This window comes from Balaenoptera ricei, chromosome 12 (genome assembly GCF_028023285.1).
Source record: "Balaenoptera ricei isolate mBalRic1 chromosome 12, mBalRic1.hap2, whole genome shotgun sequence".
NCBI classification, from domain to species: Eukaryota; Metazoa; Chordata; class Mammalia; order Artiodactyla; family Balaenopteridae; genus Balaenoptera; species Balaenoptera ricei.
The window spans coordinates 51,409,835-51,427,720 of NC_082650.1; the positions used below are offsets into that span (position 1 = coordinate 51,409,835).

The 17,886-nt window shown below is 41.7% G+C and overlaps 1 protein-coding gene across 6 annotated transcripts in view; it reads right to left on the minus strand.

Moving 5' to 3' along the window:
• Positions 1-17,886, minus strand: part of ARMC2 (armadillo repeat containing 2) — a 222,709-nt gene that overhangs the window by 95,870 nt on the left and 108,953 nt on the right. For all 6 annotated transcript variants that reach the window (XM_059941454.1, XM_059941451.1, XM_059941449.1 and 3 more), the window contains 2 exons: positions 7,412-7,488; positions 2,953-3,051 (listed from right to left, as the gene is read on the minus strand). In XM_059941454.1, coding sequence (XP_059797437.1) covers positions 2,953-3,051; positions 7,412-7,488 — 176 coding nt within the window. The remainder of the gene's footprint in view (positions 1-2,952; positions 3,052-7,411; positions 7,489-17,886) is intronic.

The following is a 17,886-nucleotide window of genomic DNA, read 5'->3' on the forward strand; positions in this document are numbered from 1 at the left end:
AAATGAATTGATGGGAAATGACTTAGACTAACTTTAAATAAAGGGAAAAACCTGAGCTCTACTGTAAGAAATAATTTTGTTTTGTTGTTTTATTCTTCTGTTACTGGCAGTTTCTTCACAAACCCCAAGTCCAGGCTGAGGGCTACTCTGTGGCAGTGGGTAGACTTCAAGGTATTTTTCTAATACTTCCCTCCACAAACTCTTCAGCCTGGTGGGTTCTACTTAAGAGTAGCTGTTTTAGCTTAAAAGAAATTAAAAAGGAAGGCTCCCGGGTCAAATTTTAAACTATTGATCAAATTACCTCTTTCTACCAGTTGGTCTGTTAAAACTGCCATGTAGTCTCAAAAGACAGCTTGAATCTAAGAGCTATCAAGATTCTCAAGGGGCTAAAGCTAGTGGGTGAAAGTTTGATGAGTAACAGAAAGCAAGGTAGACTCAAAGTAACTTCTCCCCATAAGATACCTATTAATTAGAAAGGGAAAAACAGTGATTTTACAGTGGAAAAACCTGGCAGACACCACCTTCCCCAAGTGATCAAAATCCACATCACCAGTAAAGGACCAAATCAGCATCACGTGCCTCCTGATAGGATACACTGGGAAGGACACAGCACCACTCATGCTGCACACTGCCCCAAACACCTAATAAGCATCTGATCGTGAGAAAAAACCAGACAAACCCAATTTGTGGGGCAGTCTATAAAATAATTGGCCTGTTCTCCTCAAATACATCAAGATCATGAAAGAGACATGACAAACAACTGTATTTTCTTTCTATAAAGGAAATCATTAGGATAACTGGCAAAATCTGAATAAGGTTTGTAATTTCCAGATACGTAACAGAATGCCCTTGTTTCTAAAAATACATGCCAGAGTACTTAGGGATATGGGGTATCATGATGGCAACTTGTTCTCAAATGGTTCAAAAAAGGGAAAAAAACAATGTGTGTGTGTGTGTTGGGGGGGGGGTGTGTACAGAGAAAGAGAGCAAGAGGGAGAGAGGGAGGCAGGGAGAGAGGGAGGCAGGGAGAGAGAGAATGATAAAGCTTATGTGGTAAAATGTTAATATTTTGGGAATCTGGGGGAAGAGCATACAGGATTTCTTTGTACTATTCTTGCAACTTTTCTAAAAGTCTGAAATTATGTCAAAATAAAAAGTAAAAGAAAGAAAGAAAGAAGGGAGGGAGGGAGGGAGGGAAGGAGGGAGAGAGGAAGGAAAGATCTCAAAGGGTCAAGTAACCTAGTCCTACCACCACTTGCTGTTCTTAAAGTTGTCTATGGAAGAGATGTCATCCTTCAGCATTTAATAATCCCCCAAGAAGGGAGATTCATCCACATTTCAAATCCCAAACTCCTGCTAAGTCTTCTCTGTTAGTGCCTGTGGTGACAGAGCCCTCAGAACCCTCTTAAAATCCTTTAAGCTGAAGACTTTCTCCAAGGCCTTTGTGCTGCCCCTATCCTCCCCACTGTGCTCCTCCTGGTATGTTTTCTTCTTTAACCTTTGCCCAGATTGATTGCTCTTCCCATTAGTTTTTAGGCACATCTCCCAAAATAAAGGACCCAATGTTAACCAGGCTATCATGAGGGTGAAAATGATTGACCCTAGAGGGGACAAAGTCATCATGGTCTTATTCTCAGGGTTTTGAGCTGCAGTGGACTTTGGTGATGTTCTAGCCTCAGCTATGCCTCACCTGGCAGGTTAGAGCACCTCTGTGCACAGAGATCAGGTGATTCCCAGCCATCTGCTTCGTTAGCAGCACCAGGACCAGAAACCCCATCCAGGGCTCCCACATTAACCAGAAACACTGCCAAGCACCATCAGAGAGCCCAGGAGGGGTGAGGTCATTTGAACCTTTAAGGAAGTAGGTCTTTTGCACAACTTCCCTGGTTGGTTGGTGGGAAGGACTCATTTACCCTGCTTCTCCTAGGGCTTCTTCCGGCGGCTACCATGCTGGTTCGCTCATCCAAGGAGCACTCATTCCACAGTTGTTAGTGAGGGCCTCATGTGTGCTGTGGGCCAGGCACTGGGCTTGGCCCTGGGGCCAGGACTGCAGCTCCAGAGGAGCCCATTTCAACTTCAGAAGTGGAATCCCTGAGGAGCAGCAAGGGGGCAGAAGGTGGGATGGGGGGGTGGGCATTCCATAGGTCAAGCTTTCCATAGGTCACCTTGGCAGAGACCCATGGGTTGTGAGCCTTCCTTGCTGGGGCATTCCAGAGTGTAATGGTTGGGCATATCCCAGGCCACTTCCTGTTCTGAGTGGTCTCCCTGACACGCATTCTCAACCTTAGGAAAGAGGACATACAGTCCTCCCTCAGGATCCACAGGGGATTGGTTCTAGGACCCCTGCATATACCAGAATCCGTGGATGCTCAAGTCCCTTGTATAAAATGACATAGTGTAGTTGGCCCTCTGTATCCGCGGGTTCTGCATCCTCGAATTCAAACAACCACGGATCAAAATTCCATTTGCAGTTGGTTGAATCTGTGCATGTGGAACCTGCAGCCATGGAGGGCCGACTGTATACGTTTGGATCTAGAAAACCACAGGCAACACCTGCCAAGGATGCCAGTCTATGAGACTTCGTCAAAGTTTCAGAGGCCTGAAATCTGTTTTAATTTTTCACCGTTTTTCATGAACTGCCACTCAAGAGTGTTCAAACTGGCATCTCCTTGGGAAGAGGAGGTGATAATTTATATTCCAAAGGGAATTTCAGAAGTAGGTTCTTTTGCTGCATTTAAAGTATAATTTTACTCACTGAAAATTAAGTTTACATGTACTGATAATATCTAATACATACACTACTGGGTAAATAAAATAGATGACTTCATTTGTTTTTGAACATGTTCACAGAAATGATAGTCAGAGTGTGCTGAAAATATCAGGGCAATGAGGAACATATAAATAAGTGCAGATATTTTTAATTTAAAACAACTTTTTTTTTTTTTTTTTTACCTTTTTCTAATTCACGCAAAATCGGTACGATCCTTGTATTCCAAAAGACTTCACCTACTTCTATTTCTGTATCCTTTTCTTGCAAGTCGAGTTTTGAGTCTGTAATAGAAACCCAGAAGAGGAGAAAGAGCCATGAAAAAGGAGTTATAACTGGAGCACAGCCATGAGACACTGTTATCCATCCCTATAATTAACAAACTCTAGAATTACATTACGCTTTGCCCCCCAAGCCCAACTAATTCTAATTAGAACTACATTTCTTCTAATCAACTCATCCCAAATTAAACTCAGATAAGATAATGTAAAGAAATCAGAACTTTAAACTCTGGGACACTGCATAAAGTCTTCAGCTTTGTAAATGTTGAAATTATTGTCAGTGAGGCAAAGACATTGGAGTTGGGTTTTTTTGTTTGTTTTTTTACTTAAACATATCCCTCTGTAATATAAAATAAACAGAAAACTATTGATATGAAAAGAATAAGGATTTTGAAAATGTTTAATGAAAAATTTTCTGAAAGGGAGGCTTGCAGGGACTACTTTTTCTATAGAAGATAAAATGTCCACATTATCGTGAGGCCACGCCCATGGCTTTGTGTGGGGCAGTGGGAAGCCCGAGCTCTGGGTGCTGGCAGATCTCAGTTCAAATCCCAACTCCATTACTGATGCACTGGGTGACAGGGGTCTGGTTTCTTATCCTTTCTGAGCCTCATCAGCAAAACAGAGATTAAAATATTTGCCTTCGGGGTTATGAGAATTCAAAGACAGGATATAGGCAAAGCTCTGAGCCCAGTGCCTAGCATCTAGTGACACTCAATCAATATGGATTTCACCTCCCTGATTAGAAAACCAACAAACAGATCATCACTGTCTGAAGTGTATCGGGCTGTATGATGTCACCAGATCACCGAGAAGAGATGCTGACTGACGACGCAGGCTGTGGAAGAGTAATAGCTCCCACAGCTTGTGTACTTTAGATCCAGCAGGCCTGTATTTAATTTTTGTCACACTATGAGGAGGTCCCCAAACTGTCACTATTTTCCAGATGAAGAAAGTGGGGCTCAGGCTTATTAAGTTACCTGCCCAAGGTCATAGAGCTAAACAGCCCTTGCACTTGACCTCTTCAGGGCCATTCTGCCCTGAAGCAAACTGGAAAACTAGAAGGTAACTTCAGGGAGAAATGTAAATCACATTAGAAACTGCAAATCATGATTACATTTCACGCAGGCAAGATCTCCAGGTCTAAAACACTGACAGTCTAGCCGGAGGGGGCACCGCTGTGCCGGGCACTCAGAAGCAGTGCTACAGACAAAATCCTCAGCCTTCCTTCTCTGAAGGCCACCCCCTAAGGCCCTCACCTGGCACCCAACCTATACTGGTTCAGGGAGTCCGCATCTGCTTAGAGCGGACCTGGTACCAATTAAGTGCCCCCGCAGTGGGTGCCTGGACCCTAAAAATGTCACATGGAGAGTTAGAAACCATAGGGGCAATCAGAGGGTTCTGCAGAGAGAGACAGAGTAGTGAAAGGGTGTGTGGCCTGTATATTTTTAGGGTGTTTTAACTCAAAACCAAGACAAGCTGACCAGGGAAGCCTGTTAAGAGCACTGGTTCTAGAGTCACTGTCTGGGTTTGAGTCCTAGCTCTGTCACCTACTAGCTGACTTTGGGCAAGTTGCTTCACTTTCCCTCTGTAAAATGGGGTAACAATGAGCATCTCCAAGTATTGGGATTACGGGTTATTAACTTCTTTTATGTGCTCCTGTATTTTCCAAAACCTCTCATGTACTTGTATTACTCTTGAGAAAAAATATACACAACACATATTCAATTTTCCCAGCAGTGGTGACGTCACCCAGGAGAACCTGGACAGCTCTCCCGCCCAGTGTACAGGCCTTTTCCTGACACTCTGCGCTGGAAACGGCCACCCGCCAGCTGCCGTTAAGTCCAGGCTTGCTTTTATCAAACCTTCCTAATCTCAAGAGGGGCCGATGCACACTGGGCATGAAGAGCATTTGAGCAGCAGAAGCAGATAGAAAGGATGTCAACAAAGCTGTTATTAAACAATGTAGGTGCTGTCGATGGTTTTAATAGCAAGGTTGCACAGGATCTGCCCAACCCAAAAGGAAGAATTCACCAAAACACATAGTTGAATTGTCTTTAGGACAAAACCAGTCCATATCAGTTCACAATCCCCTAGCCAAAACCTTTGGGACCAGACGTGGTTGGGTATTCAGAAAATTCTGAATTTGAGTAAAGGCAATATGGTGCCCACACTGCATGACATACCACCACCAGTGGGCTCTCCTGAGGCAGCACCCTGCAGCGAAACATGTGAATACTCACACTGAAGAAACAAAGGCTATAACTGACTTCCCATCAGTGCAGGTCAGGCATTGCCACTAAATGAGTTTGTGTAGTATTTCAGCTTTCAGAGCTTTTGGGGTTTCAGAATTGCAGGAAAAGGATTGCAGACCACCATCTCCATCTTTTGGATTATTACTTTTATGAATCTTCCCTAACATTGATAAATTATGGTTATGGATCCTAAAAGTAAACATGACTATTCAAGCAATATGAAAAAGCCATAGTGGCTCATATTCCCAGGTATCAGACATAATCAAAGTCCAAAGTATGCGAATAAATTCAACATATATCAAGGCAAGGGGAAAGCCAGGAGATAATAAGCCAGGCAAAAAATATAATAGACAGCTATTTATGACACACTTAAATCTATTAGAAATACAGACTTCAAGTCCAATCAGTTCAGATCAGCCTTTTCACCTTCTATGTGACACGCTCTTTAGCAGGACCGCTCTATGAGAAACCACGATTATCAAACCGTTTGTCAGGACAAACAAGACTGATAACACGTTCACCCCAGGAAGAGCTGAATTACAGGGGTGAGTCAGAAATCACAGAGCAGTTTATTTAGCCTTTGGAAAGGAAAGGCCCTCGTAGGCCCTTCTGAATGTTTCTGAGACTTGTTTCTTCTCAGAACAGAAGTTTGCCAGACACCGTGGTGTAAGTCTGCTTTCAACCCTCTCCCAGGAACCCCTGTGCGAGCAGGGGTGTCTGGCTACGGCCTTTCACCTCACACACCTCCTCCAACTCTGCTCTCCACAAAAACCCCATTTTATACACTAACCCAGCTTCTACCCTAGAAACTGAAGCCTGGAGTCATGTGACTACTTTTTAAGATCCACAGATGACAAATAAATACAGTTTGTCTCAGTCCTGGGCAACAACCCATTTAGAAAGCACTTTCATCTAGGTTCACAGTTTGCTAAATATAAAAATTATGATTCAACAGGAAATTGATTGAAAATATGATTCAAGCAGAAATTTCAGCATGTTTTTGAAGATTCTGCTGTCTCAGTTGTTATAGTTCTTAACCGCAGCTTCGAGTTCTGGACACAAAAACTTGACACAATGTTTATTGGCTGCTGTTTTTAGCATGTACACGTAAGATGCTTAGCAACAATGCTGATGCGGAAATCAGTCTATCTAAGATTTTCCTGAGTACTACAGAAATTCCCACTGGTCACAAAAGTCATCTGATTGATAAGAAATTAGTTCTGAAGGTAATAAAATATTTTTGAACTGAATATTAGTTTGGTTTCATAAAAGTTCATGTGCACCAAAAAAAAAGTATGAAGAACATAACAAACACCTGTGTACCCACAAATAGTTTGGTCAAATACCAACTGTATTTTCATTCTCCTCCTTATTTCAAAGGAATAAACATTACAGATATTGTTAATGCTCTCTGTGTGCCTACCCCTTCCATTCCCCTCCCCAGGGGTTACCACCACGCTAAATTGAATGATTATTTTTATCATGCTTGACTTTACATGTTTACCACATAGAGCTGTAACCATAAACAACACATGTCATTGTTTTTCCAACTTAATTTTTTCATGTAATGTTACGTTTGTAGTCATTTCATTCAATATTATAAATGTGCTCTGGTTCATTTTTCTAACTGCTATGTTCCATTGTATGAATACATTTTGTAGCATTTCTAGCCTGTGATTTATATTGTTATATACTTTCTCAAACAGTTTAAAGTTGCAAAGGGCTGATTTCATATAGTTAATATAGTTTCATTTAAGGGAGCCATGATTTTGACTCAAGTATTGAACTTAAGAACAATGTGGATGTCAAGTTTTGCAACCTTCCAAGTGCTTTTACAAAATAATTTCTGTGCAGTCGTTAAGATTGTAATCTACAGATGTTTGAGGCACTAGAGCTGGGTAACGGTAAGAGTGCTAAGACTGTTGTGAAAATAATAAAAATTTATCAAAATAAATGCTGACGTGTGACCAAGCTAGACTAAGTTCCTGGAATTTTCAAAGAGCGAGCCAACATCAGACATCTTTAGTGCAAATGATTATCCTACAGACGGAGATTCTGAGGATAAGATGAAGGAGTGCTGGGGACCTCTAAGAACACGGGAGCCTCACCTGTTTTGGTGTCTAGCCTGCTCTGGTCTGAGCTTCGGGAGCATAAGGAGGCCCTTGAACGCCTCTTCCACTGGTCCCTGGGAGGAAGAGGAATACACACAACACTCAGCACAAAAGCCAAAGCAGTTCTCTTTTTGTAAGTGTCAAGAGTCAAGAGTTGGCTAAATATAATTTCTGAAGAAACCAGAAATGGAGTTTGGTACTCCATATCTCATTTAAATCAACCTCTGATTTTCAACTGAGATTTGTCTTTTAAAGACAAGTCAGATTTGCTTTACAATATGAAATACAGCTACTAGAAAGAACAACAAAATAAATCCAAAGTTTATTTTGCAAATCAAAAAAACTGATTAAGGATCTACACCACAAGAGGTCACTGTTGCAATAAGAAAGAACTCTGGTATGCTTGAATCACAAAAGCCTAGTAGTGGTTAGGGGCTGGGAGAGACCTCTTTCCCTCACACTCTGGTACACACGTGCTGCAGGCAAGAAGACTGTTCCCAAATTGGTCAGATGTGGCAAGGATCACACAGCAGGGTCAGATCTGGAACCCACGTCTCATTTTTCCAATTCACTGCTCTTTCCACCAAATCACTAAGTCTCCTGTGTCCATTTTATAATTTTAAAATTAATTAAATTAATATTCTCTAAAAAAAATTTTTTTAAAGAAATATTTGGCATGATAAAAAATCGAAGGTAAATTCAAGCAGTCCCCAGATGACAAATATTTTGTGTTTCGAATGAAAATTTGGTGGCTGGCCAACAGCAGGATTATATGCCTGGGTTTGGTTTGGTTTTGAAGCTTATATACAATGTAGAGATGGTCTATGAAGGACATAACTTCTCTTTAGCTAGAGCTGATACTTAAAACACTTACTTTTAAATATCTGTACAAAATTCCAAGGTTAAAAAAAAAAAACTACTGAGAGAATAATAGTGCAAGTTTTACAACAAAAATTTCATTTTTACCATCAAATATAATATTTGCCACAAAAATCATAAAGAATGCACACTCATGTGGCCAGGGTCACCCATGAACATCTGTGGCTGTCCACTGCTCCTGCTTCCTGTGTAGTGAGATCCGCAGCAAATGTTCAGTGCTGCGTCTTGGCCCTTGGCCTTGACTACTGCCCCAAGAATTCGTTTCTCCAAATATCGTTTTTTCCATAAACATTTCCTTTTTTAAAAAACACTTGATTTAACACTTCCTTTTATCGTACAATAGAGAAAAGATCGAGTTACTCTCCCCAAAAGGGTCTAATTATTTAATACTCTGAAACAATTGCTTTATTTTTATATACAGTAAAATCATAGATCTGGTAGCAAGATGTTCTGGCCAATCCAAGAAGGAAATGGGGATGGGATCCTTTCTGTCAACACTCTCAGAGTAGAGATGCAAATGGAGATCTCAAAGAAGACAGAAATAAAGAAAATCAACTCTATGAAAAGGTAAAATACCAAAAGTTTGGCAGGGTGTAAGGCCAAGGAAGTTCCCAGACTTCAATTCTAGAAATAACAAGAAAGTTTGAGGACCATAGAGACAAGCCTTTCTTTTCATTATGGTCCTAAACAGCTACTGAAATCAAGCAGGATAGTTTACATCTAATACAAGTCCCTGATCCATCCTCCCTGAGGACATGGCCGTGATGAGGCTGCCTCCGTAAATACCACATTTGTGTGTCCCCATTTGGAGGGGCGGTTAAGAAGGGTCCTTCTTATCAAATACCAAACCTTGACAGCGCTGGGTCCTACCGGTTCTCAAGAAGAGCAAGGGTTGGCATCCACTAATCCTCTGTGTGACCATCACGGTACAGTGGTTGAGTGTGCAGGCTCTGGACCCAAACTACCTGGGGTCAAATCCTGGGCCCAAGTATTGTCAGCCATGTGGCCTTGGTAAGTTACTTAACCTCTTGGCCTTGTTTTCCTTTTCTTAAAATGAGGGCAATGCCTCTACTTAGCACAGTGACTGGTACGTTTGAAGAACTTAATAAATTGTCAATATTCTTTATCTCTTTTGTTCCGAGTCAACAAGCACCTGTCTGAGCAGCCCAGTGCTGGGTGTTACTGTGATAAAGAACGTGTAAGACATTGCCCAGAAGTTTAAAATCTACTTTGAGGAACTAAGGAAGTTTTTTTTTTTTTTAATGGAAAATTCTAATGGATTCTCTAATCAAATACTAGAACGTGAAATTCAGCAGGTGACAAGGACCAGAGGGACGCTGAGGAGGAAGTGATCACTGAGAGGGAGAAGTGGACCACAGGGTGGGACTTAAAAGGATAAAAGTCAAACCAACAAATGACAACACTGCTCTCAGTGGGGGGAGTAGCATGAAGGTAAAGAGGAGCATGAGAAGCCTAGTGGGTAGGGTAAGGGGGTAATTGCACAGGGCCAGCAATTTAGGAATAGGTTTCTGGGGGCAGGTATCAGGAACAGCCATCTGAAACTTCAGGTTGGATCAATGGACCCAATTAGATGGGCAATAAGGATCTGTCCTAGGTTCTTATACAAGGAAATGGTGAGATTTGGAGTTACGTGATGACAAAAGTATTTAGGAGACTTGGAGGGAGGTAACAAGGACTAATTCTTTGAAGGTGATAGTGGGACTGGGGAAGTAGGAACAAGTTCAAGAGACCCTATAAATGAAAAGTTGATAGGATTCGGTGGATGATTTCAGGCAGAAGAAAGATGAAAAGGCAGACCTGGAGGAACAGGACAGCAGGGTTGCCATAACAGAAATGGGGAGGTTAGGGAGCAGCACAGTTTGAGGGGTAAAGCAGGTCTCTGTTTTGCCATGTTGAGCTTCTGATGAAAAACGGAGCATCAGCAAAGGAGACGTGGAAATCGGGAAAGGAGCTCCGTTAAAAGTCAAAGCAGGACACCGGGACTAGAGTTATCAGAAGAGTGGCTCAAAGACCAGAATCTCAGGACACGGCCTTGTCTCAGAGAGTCACAGGTAAAGGACAGAAACAGGAAAAGGAGTCCAAAGCAAGAAGACAGAGAAAATATGCTCTCATGCAGCCCAGCATGTTGAGAAAGTGAGCACGATTGACAGGTCCAGGAAGATGAGGACGGAGGAAGAACTGTCCGGTCTGGCGAGGGTAAGCCTAACAGGGTTTCCGTGGAGCAGTGCAGCTCAGGACCCACAGAAAGCATGAAGCGGGGAGAGAGGCATCCAGAAAAGAAATTCCCTCTCTGCTAAAGACTAGATGCCCTTGTACTCAAAGAAGAACTGTCTCACTGTAACTGCTACCCATTGATCTTGGTTCTACTAATGAAACAAATCTTTATCCTTCTTCCTCTTGACCATCCTTCAAATATTTAAGTATGTCGTGGTCACCACTTAAGTTCATCTCCTATGGCTTAAATCCTAAGGTTCCGCCACTTCTTAGCTGTGTGACCTCGGGTTAAGTTTTTAACCTAAGCTTTGGTTTCCTTATCTGCATATGAAGGGGTGGTAAATAACAGTGCCCCTCAACGTAAGGCTGTTGTGAGGATTAAACGACGTGACGTGGAATCGCTTAGCACAGTTCCAGGCACACAGTAAATACTCAGCAAGTGTTTACTATTAACATGGCTGTCATCACTGTTGTCATTAACAAACTCCAGTCCCTTCAACTGTTCCTCATCAAATCTCTTCGTCAGCCTGTTCAGTTACTCAGAGTGAGTGTCAGTTTGTCTGGAACCCAGCACTGAGCTAAAGGTATGGCCTGAGGAGCAAAGAGGAGAGCTTCTAAATGATGCAGCCTAAAACTGCGTGAGCGGTTTTGGTGGTCACATCACAGTGTTGGTCAATTCTCGTCTTTTCTTCCATATGCAGCTAAAGGCAGATTTCCCCCATCTATGTTGGACTCCTTCTTATTAAACTTCAGTGTTATACTTGGCAAAGGGTTTCTGTCTATTAAATGTTTCTAGATCTTGATTCAATCATCCAGTATAATTGTTCTTCTTCTCAGCTTTCTGTTCCATGCTGTTAAAGACCATAAATAAATTTTCTTTGGAATATCTTTTGATGTATCAAGAATAAAACAATTCCAGAAAATATTCTTTAAAGCTCTTTTGTGAAATCCTTCTTAAAGCCAGAATAAGACCATTTCATTAGGATATCTTCATCTACAAATAACAGAAACCTAATTCTAACTGACTTAAACAGTAAATGGAAGTTATTGGCTCATGTAACCCAAAAGTCAAGCATTAGGGGTGGGTTTTAGGTGTGGTGTGATCAGGGCACTGGCTCCATCTTTCTGCAATTCTCTTAGCTCTGCCCTTCCTCTGGTTCCATCTGTAATCAGGTTGGAGTCCTGAGGAAAGCATAGTGGGTATGGCACTCCCAGGTCTCTCTGCTGTAGCCCACATGTTTCAGAGCAAAAACAAGGTCCTCTCTTCCAAATCATTAACAAGAGTCCCACCTTTCACTCTGAACAACCAGAACCAAGCTCTGTAGCCAAGGCAACGTCATACACTGACTGAGTTACTACTGCCCATCCGTGCATCAGTCACATTGGCCACATCTACTTCTGGATCATTTACACTCCAAAGAAAGAAAAGTATATTTCTTTAAAAGTATTCCAGGGGCTTCCCTGGTGGCGCAGTGGTTGAGAATCTGCCTGCCAATGCAGGGGACACGGGTTCGAGCCCTGGTCTGGGAAGATCCCTCATGCCGCGGAGCAACTGGGCCCGTGAGCCACAATTACTGAGCCTGCGCGTCTGGAGCCTGTGCTCCGCAACAAGAGAGGCCGCGATAGTGAGAGGCCTGTGCACCGCGATGAAGAGTGGCCCCCGCTTGCCACAACTAGAGAAAGCCCTCGCACAGAAATGAAGACCCAACACAGCCATAAATTAATTAATTAATTAATTATTTAAAAAAAGTATTCCAAAATTCAGATTTTGCTATAATTCAGACAGTTCTTCCAATTATTATGACTGAGGTTCTTTAGTCAGGGGTCGGCAACTTTTTCTTAAAGAGCCAGACAGTATATATTTTACACTTTGTGGGCCAAGTGGCAAAACAGAGGCTATTAATGTAGGTACTTTTGTAACCATTTAAAATGTAATGACTTTTAAATGCAGAAAAAAATTCTTGGCTTAAGGGCTGTAAAACAAACAAACAAACAAACAAACAAACAGATGGCTGGCCAGATCTTGTTCCAGGGCTATAGTTTGTTGACTCCTTCTCTGGAGCAATAGCTAAAAAGATATTAAGAAGCAGAATAAATGGTAGGATTTAGAATTTAAAAAAATATATAATAAATTTATTTCCATTTGGTAAAAAATTACATGTAAAAAAATGGAAAAGGAAATTTTAAAGGATATATATGATAAAAAGAAATTTAGGAAATTTGAGCTAACATTTTCCTTGACCTAAGAAGATGACACTTCACTTTTAGAATTAGATTCAAGTTGTATAGATTCAAGTCAGGTAGTAAATATCTTAGGCTCTGCAGTCACTCAGTCTCTGTCACAACTACTCAGTTCTGTGGCTATAGTGTGAAAGCAGCCAGGGACAGTAGGTAAATGAATGGGCGTGGCTGTGTTCCAATAAAACTTTATTTACAAAAACAGGTAATAGGCTGGATTTGGCCCATGGGCCTTAGTTTGCTGGCCCCTGCTTTGCAGTCTCTTTGATTTTTTTACTGCAATTTAAGAATACCACCACCAAAAGGTGGTGGTCCCTTTATCATGTCTTCTTAGCCTGAAACACCAGATACACAGTTTCTAGACATCAGCACTCTGTCTTAATAACACTAAAATAGAATTCGACTTAAATGGTTAAATAGAAACACAGTGAAATTAAAGAACATGATTTTAAAGGAATGGTCCTAAGATCAAAATTTTGATAAAGTCCTCCAAGGTAACCATAGCATTGGGTTGGTGGTCCAAGATTTAAAATATACATTTTTAAAGATTATGCATATATTCTTGTACCTTTTTCAATGATCACTAACTGGTTATTACTCAAGTTCTATATGCAGAAACTTGATTAGACACTGCTTTGTAGCTAACCACATTAGCTTAACTTAGTTAGGCTTAAATTCCCTTAGCTTAGAGTAAAAGCCCACAGTTTCACGCTCCCCTTCACCTTCACAGATCCAGTTTCAAGGCGCCTCACGTGAAGAGCACTGTAACTTTTCACCGTGGCAGCTACGGGTACTTCAGCACAGGGGAGAGTTGCTGGCACTACCCTCTTCCGTGGCGTTACTGTGGAAATGAATCCACACCGGTTTCCACGATCTGCTCTCCATCCCAATGTCCTAGTGGGCTGCTCCAGCTCACACGTCGCCATCTCCCACCAGAACTGCTACTGCTCTCCCGTCTCCAATCTTCCTTCACGCAGCTGCCAGCGTCACTCTCCTGAAAACCTCTCAGCGCTCCACGTAGTCTACAGTCTCAGGACCCATGCTTCCGCTACACTGGGCCATCTGCCTTTCTGTGAACCTGCCACCACCAAGTCAAATCCCCCCTCTGCTTATGCTATTCCTTTAGCAAAGAACACAGAGCCCCACCTCTATTGAAAACCAGCCACAAGGGGCATCCCAAACTCCACAGACCCCAGGAAACCTTCCCTGATCTTTAAGTCAGAGTTAGGTGCTCTCACCTCTAAACTCCCAAGGCGCTTTCTTTCAATTCTCCTTTCATTCCTCCAGCATTAGAGTCAATCATTGAACAGTGCTTCTAAAACTCTGTGTGAATTCAAATCACTTGGATACCTTATAAAAATGCAGATTCTAATTCAGCAGGTCTGGGGTGGAGCGTGAGATCCTGCATTTCTAACAAGCTCCCAGGTGATACTGATGCTGCTGGTCTAGGAACCGCACTTGAGCCTCAGAGCCTGACATGCTGGTAAGGTTCTCATGGACAGGGTCCATGTGTGTATCTCCCAACCCCGCTAGCGCAGGGCTTTGCTTATCAACAAATTCTTATCGAATGGAAGCTGTCAAATAAGGTGGGATTCTACAAAGTCATTTTGATCAATGACTGTCTTTTCCAAATGCAAACAGTTTCTCAGCCACATTTACTTAATTTCTTAAAAGAATAATGACTTCATTATTTTTGAAAAAATGATATATTTATTATTTTTTAAGGCCAGGCAATATAAGAAGTACAAAGAAGATTTAGAAAACCATCTAAGATCCCACCATCCAGAAATAATTATCGTTAATATGTGGCAAACATCATTCCAGACATATTTTGCATATATTCAGACGAAAAGATAAAAGAATGAAAGAACAGAAGGGCGACTTGGAGGGAAAGGCAGATAAAAGATACATATAAATGGGATCACACCATACGTGTCATTGTAATTAAAAAGTATGAAGTATAAATTTTACTTGAATATGACAGAGAAACAGAAATTGAGGTGAAACTGAAGGAATTGTAGAACTTCAGATGAATGGGTCTTCACAAGAGACATTAGTTTCTAAAAGATCTCTCTAAAGTTAAGAAAAGAATGAAAAACATTAGGAGGCTGAAATCACTCTTTTTTAACTATATATTTCAATTTCAGACTGTAGCTACTGACAAATCTATTCCCTACTATGAAGTGAAGCAATTAGTACTCACACTTCCTCCCAAGTACCAGTTTTGGTTCTTTATGCTAATATTACACTGTCAAGGTTTCTGTTCCGTAACCACTGTTTTCAGAGTTGTTTAGCTTTAATTCAGTATGAAAACAAAGTCAGTACTCACCATGAATGCTTTTACCATAGCTTCTCCATTTAAGTTCTGAATTTTTTTTTTTAAATTTTATTTATTTATTTATTTTTGGCTGTGTTGGGTCTTCGTTTCTGTGCGAGGGCCTTCTCTAGTTGCGGCAAGTGCGGGCCACTCTTCATCACGGTGCGTGGGCCTCTCACTATCACGGCCTCTCTTGTTGCAGAGCACAGGCTCCAGACGCGCAGGCTCAGTAGTTGTGGCTCACGGGCCCAGTCACTCCGCGGCATGCGGGATCTTCCCAGACCAGGGCTCGAACCCGTGTCCCCTGCATTGGCAGGCAGATTCTCAACCACTACGCCACCAGGGAAGCCCTAAGTTCTGAATTTTGACTCATCATTTTGTTGTCAAAAAGTTTTCTAGAAAGTGCATGAGTACCATAGTCCCCAAATGCATTCGCATCTGAAAATGTCTGTTGCCTTTTTGCTGAAGGAACTTGGCTGGCAATATAATTCTTGGGTTATCCTTCTTGTACTTAGGACTTCATAAGCCTTACTCCACTGTCTTCTGGCACCAAGAGGAGCTCTAACAAAGCCAGAGGCAGCCTGCCTTTTTTTCCTTCTATGTGACTTGCTTGTTCAGCCTGATGGCCATAGGATACCTTCTCGCATTTACCCACCCAATCAACAATTACTAATGGAGTCTGTACTATGTACTGGGTAGTATTCCAGTGCTGAGCGCTATTGGAGATGTCTTAGTGTGGATTATTCCATATCAAATTTTGTTGGGACATGATGTGTCCATTTGAGTTTCAGATTCAAATCTTTATTTCAGAAAGTTGTCTTCTATCATGTTGATATTTTTCTTTTCATTATCTCTGCCATTCTCAGTGGGTTGTTGTGAATATTAAATGAGTTAATACATGTAAATCACTTGGAAGAGTGCCTAGCACTTAGTCAAAGTAAGATGGGGGAGGGGGAGGGGGAGGACGAGGACGACTTTCCTCTTCAGGAATACAAGTGTCATTCCTTCCATACCCATCTCAATCTCTCTGATCATTTTTCTATTTTCTTATTCATTTCTTTATGTATGATTTCCTCTAGCTTATCCACCATGTCTGATTGCATTTTCAGCTGCTTTTATTCTCACTTTTAATTTCTAATGTGGCTTTTCTCTCCATGTTTATACATTTTTCTTTCATTTCTTTTTTGAGAAATGTGAGCATATTTTCATTCTTTATGTGGGCTTAAAATCTCTAATTTGAATTCTTATAACCCAACAAAGAGCTCTTTTCCTCTTTTTTTAAAAAGAGGGTAACAACATTATCTATAATTTCTTTGACACTGTGGACAATTGTTTTAACTCTCCTTATTCTTGGAGGGTAGTTCCTTTTGCGATCCATTTCCTTCATCTGTCTTTTGTTATGTTCCTTACAAAGCCCATGCTCAAGTTCCATGTTAACTCTTGTGCTAACATTATTTATCTTGAAACAGAGCCATGTATTTGTTGAAGAATGAAAATGGTCCATGGAGGGAGAGAACTGGGGTGCTCAGTAGCTTCAACTTTAGTTTTCCTGAATATCCATCCACCAGGTCTGTTATTTTTCTTGACCTGCAGTGTGTGTTCCCTTGGTTTGTATGTACCAGGTTTCATGACTCACAGAAAAGCCCCTTTACAGGCTAGGTTCCTTGGGTTCTAATCTATCAAACTCCCTCCCCCGTAAACACACACACCAACTGGCTGGATCACAGGAAACAAGGAGAGCGTGTCACCCTCAGCTCCATTCCCCCCGTGTCACTTCACACTCTGGATCTTTTTCCTTTTTTTTTTTTTGGCCGTGCCGCACAGCTTATGGGATCTTAGTTCCCTGACCAGGGATTGAACCTGGGCCCTCAGCAATGAAAACACGGAGCCCTAACCACTGGACCACCAGGGAATTCCCCACACTCTGGATCTTGAAGGGGGCCTCTACTGTGGCTTCCCCATTTCTCCTGTGGCCTGCCCACATCCTTAGATCTCATTTCTTTAATTAAAGACTACTGGATACACCTTTCTTAACTAAGAGACTCGCTTTTAGTGAGATTTGTTTCTTGCTCAAGTCTGAGGAGGTGTCTGCTCTCAAATTACCCCCTTGTCCTCATCTATATTTCATAAAGTCTAGCAGGTTAACTAGATTCTTTTGGTTGCAATATTCCAAGTGACATAAACCTAATCTTAAGTACCATAAGCTGTTCCTGTCAAAATAAATCAATAAAGGAAAGAAGAAAGAAAGATAAAAAAGGAAAGAAAAGAAAAAGGAAGGAAAGAAGGAAGGAAGCAAGAAGAGTGCAAGAGAGAGAGAAAGAAAAAGGAACATATTGGCTCATGAAACAGAGCAGTCTGCAGTGTGGATGTGGCGGCCTCAGGCACAGCTGGATCTAGGGGTTTATATGTCATCCTTGAACTCAGTCACTGTCTCCATTCCTCGGCTCTGTTTGTTTATATATCACTTCCCAGACAGACTCACCCTCCACAAGGCAATGAAATAGCCACTGTTGGCTATAAAGACAACATCATCTTTATAGCTTGTGAACCTGGAGAAAGAGCACTTTCCCCAAAAGCTTTGGCAAAAGTCCCAGGGAAGGATTCAATTGGTCTGGCTTGGATCATGTACCCACCTCTGAACCAACTGCTATCATTCCACAGCCTATAGTGAGTGCTGGGAGGAGATGGAAGTGAAGGAGCACAGTTTTTTCCACTTTATAGATTAGAAAACTGACCCCCTGAAAGTGTTCAGAGACATGTCAAAGAACATACAGCTGAATCAAGTGGCTGAGAGAGAACCAAT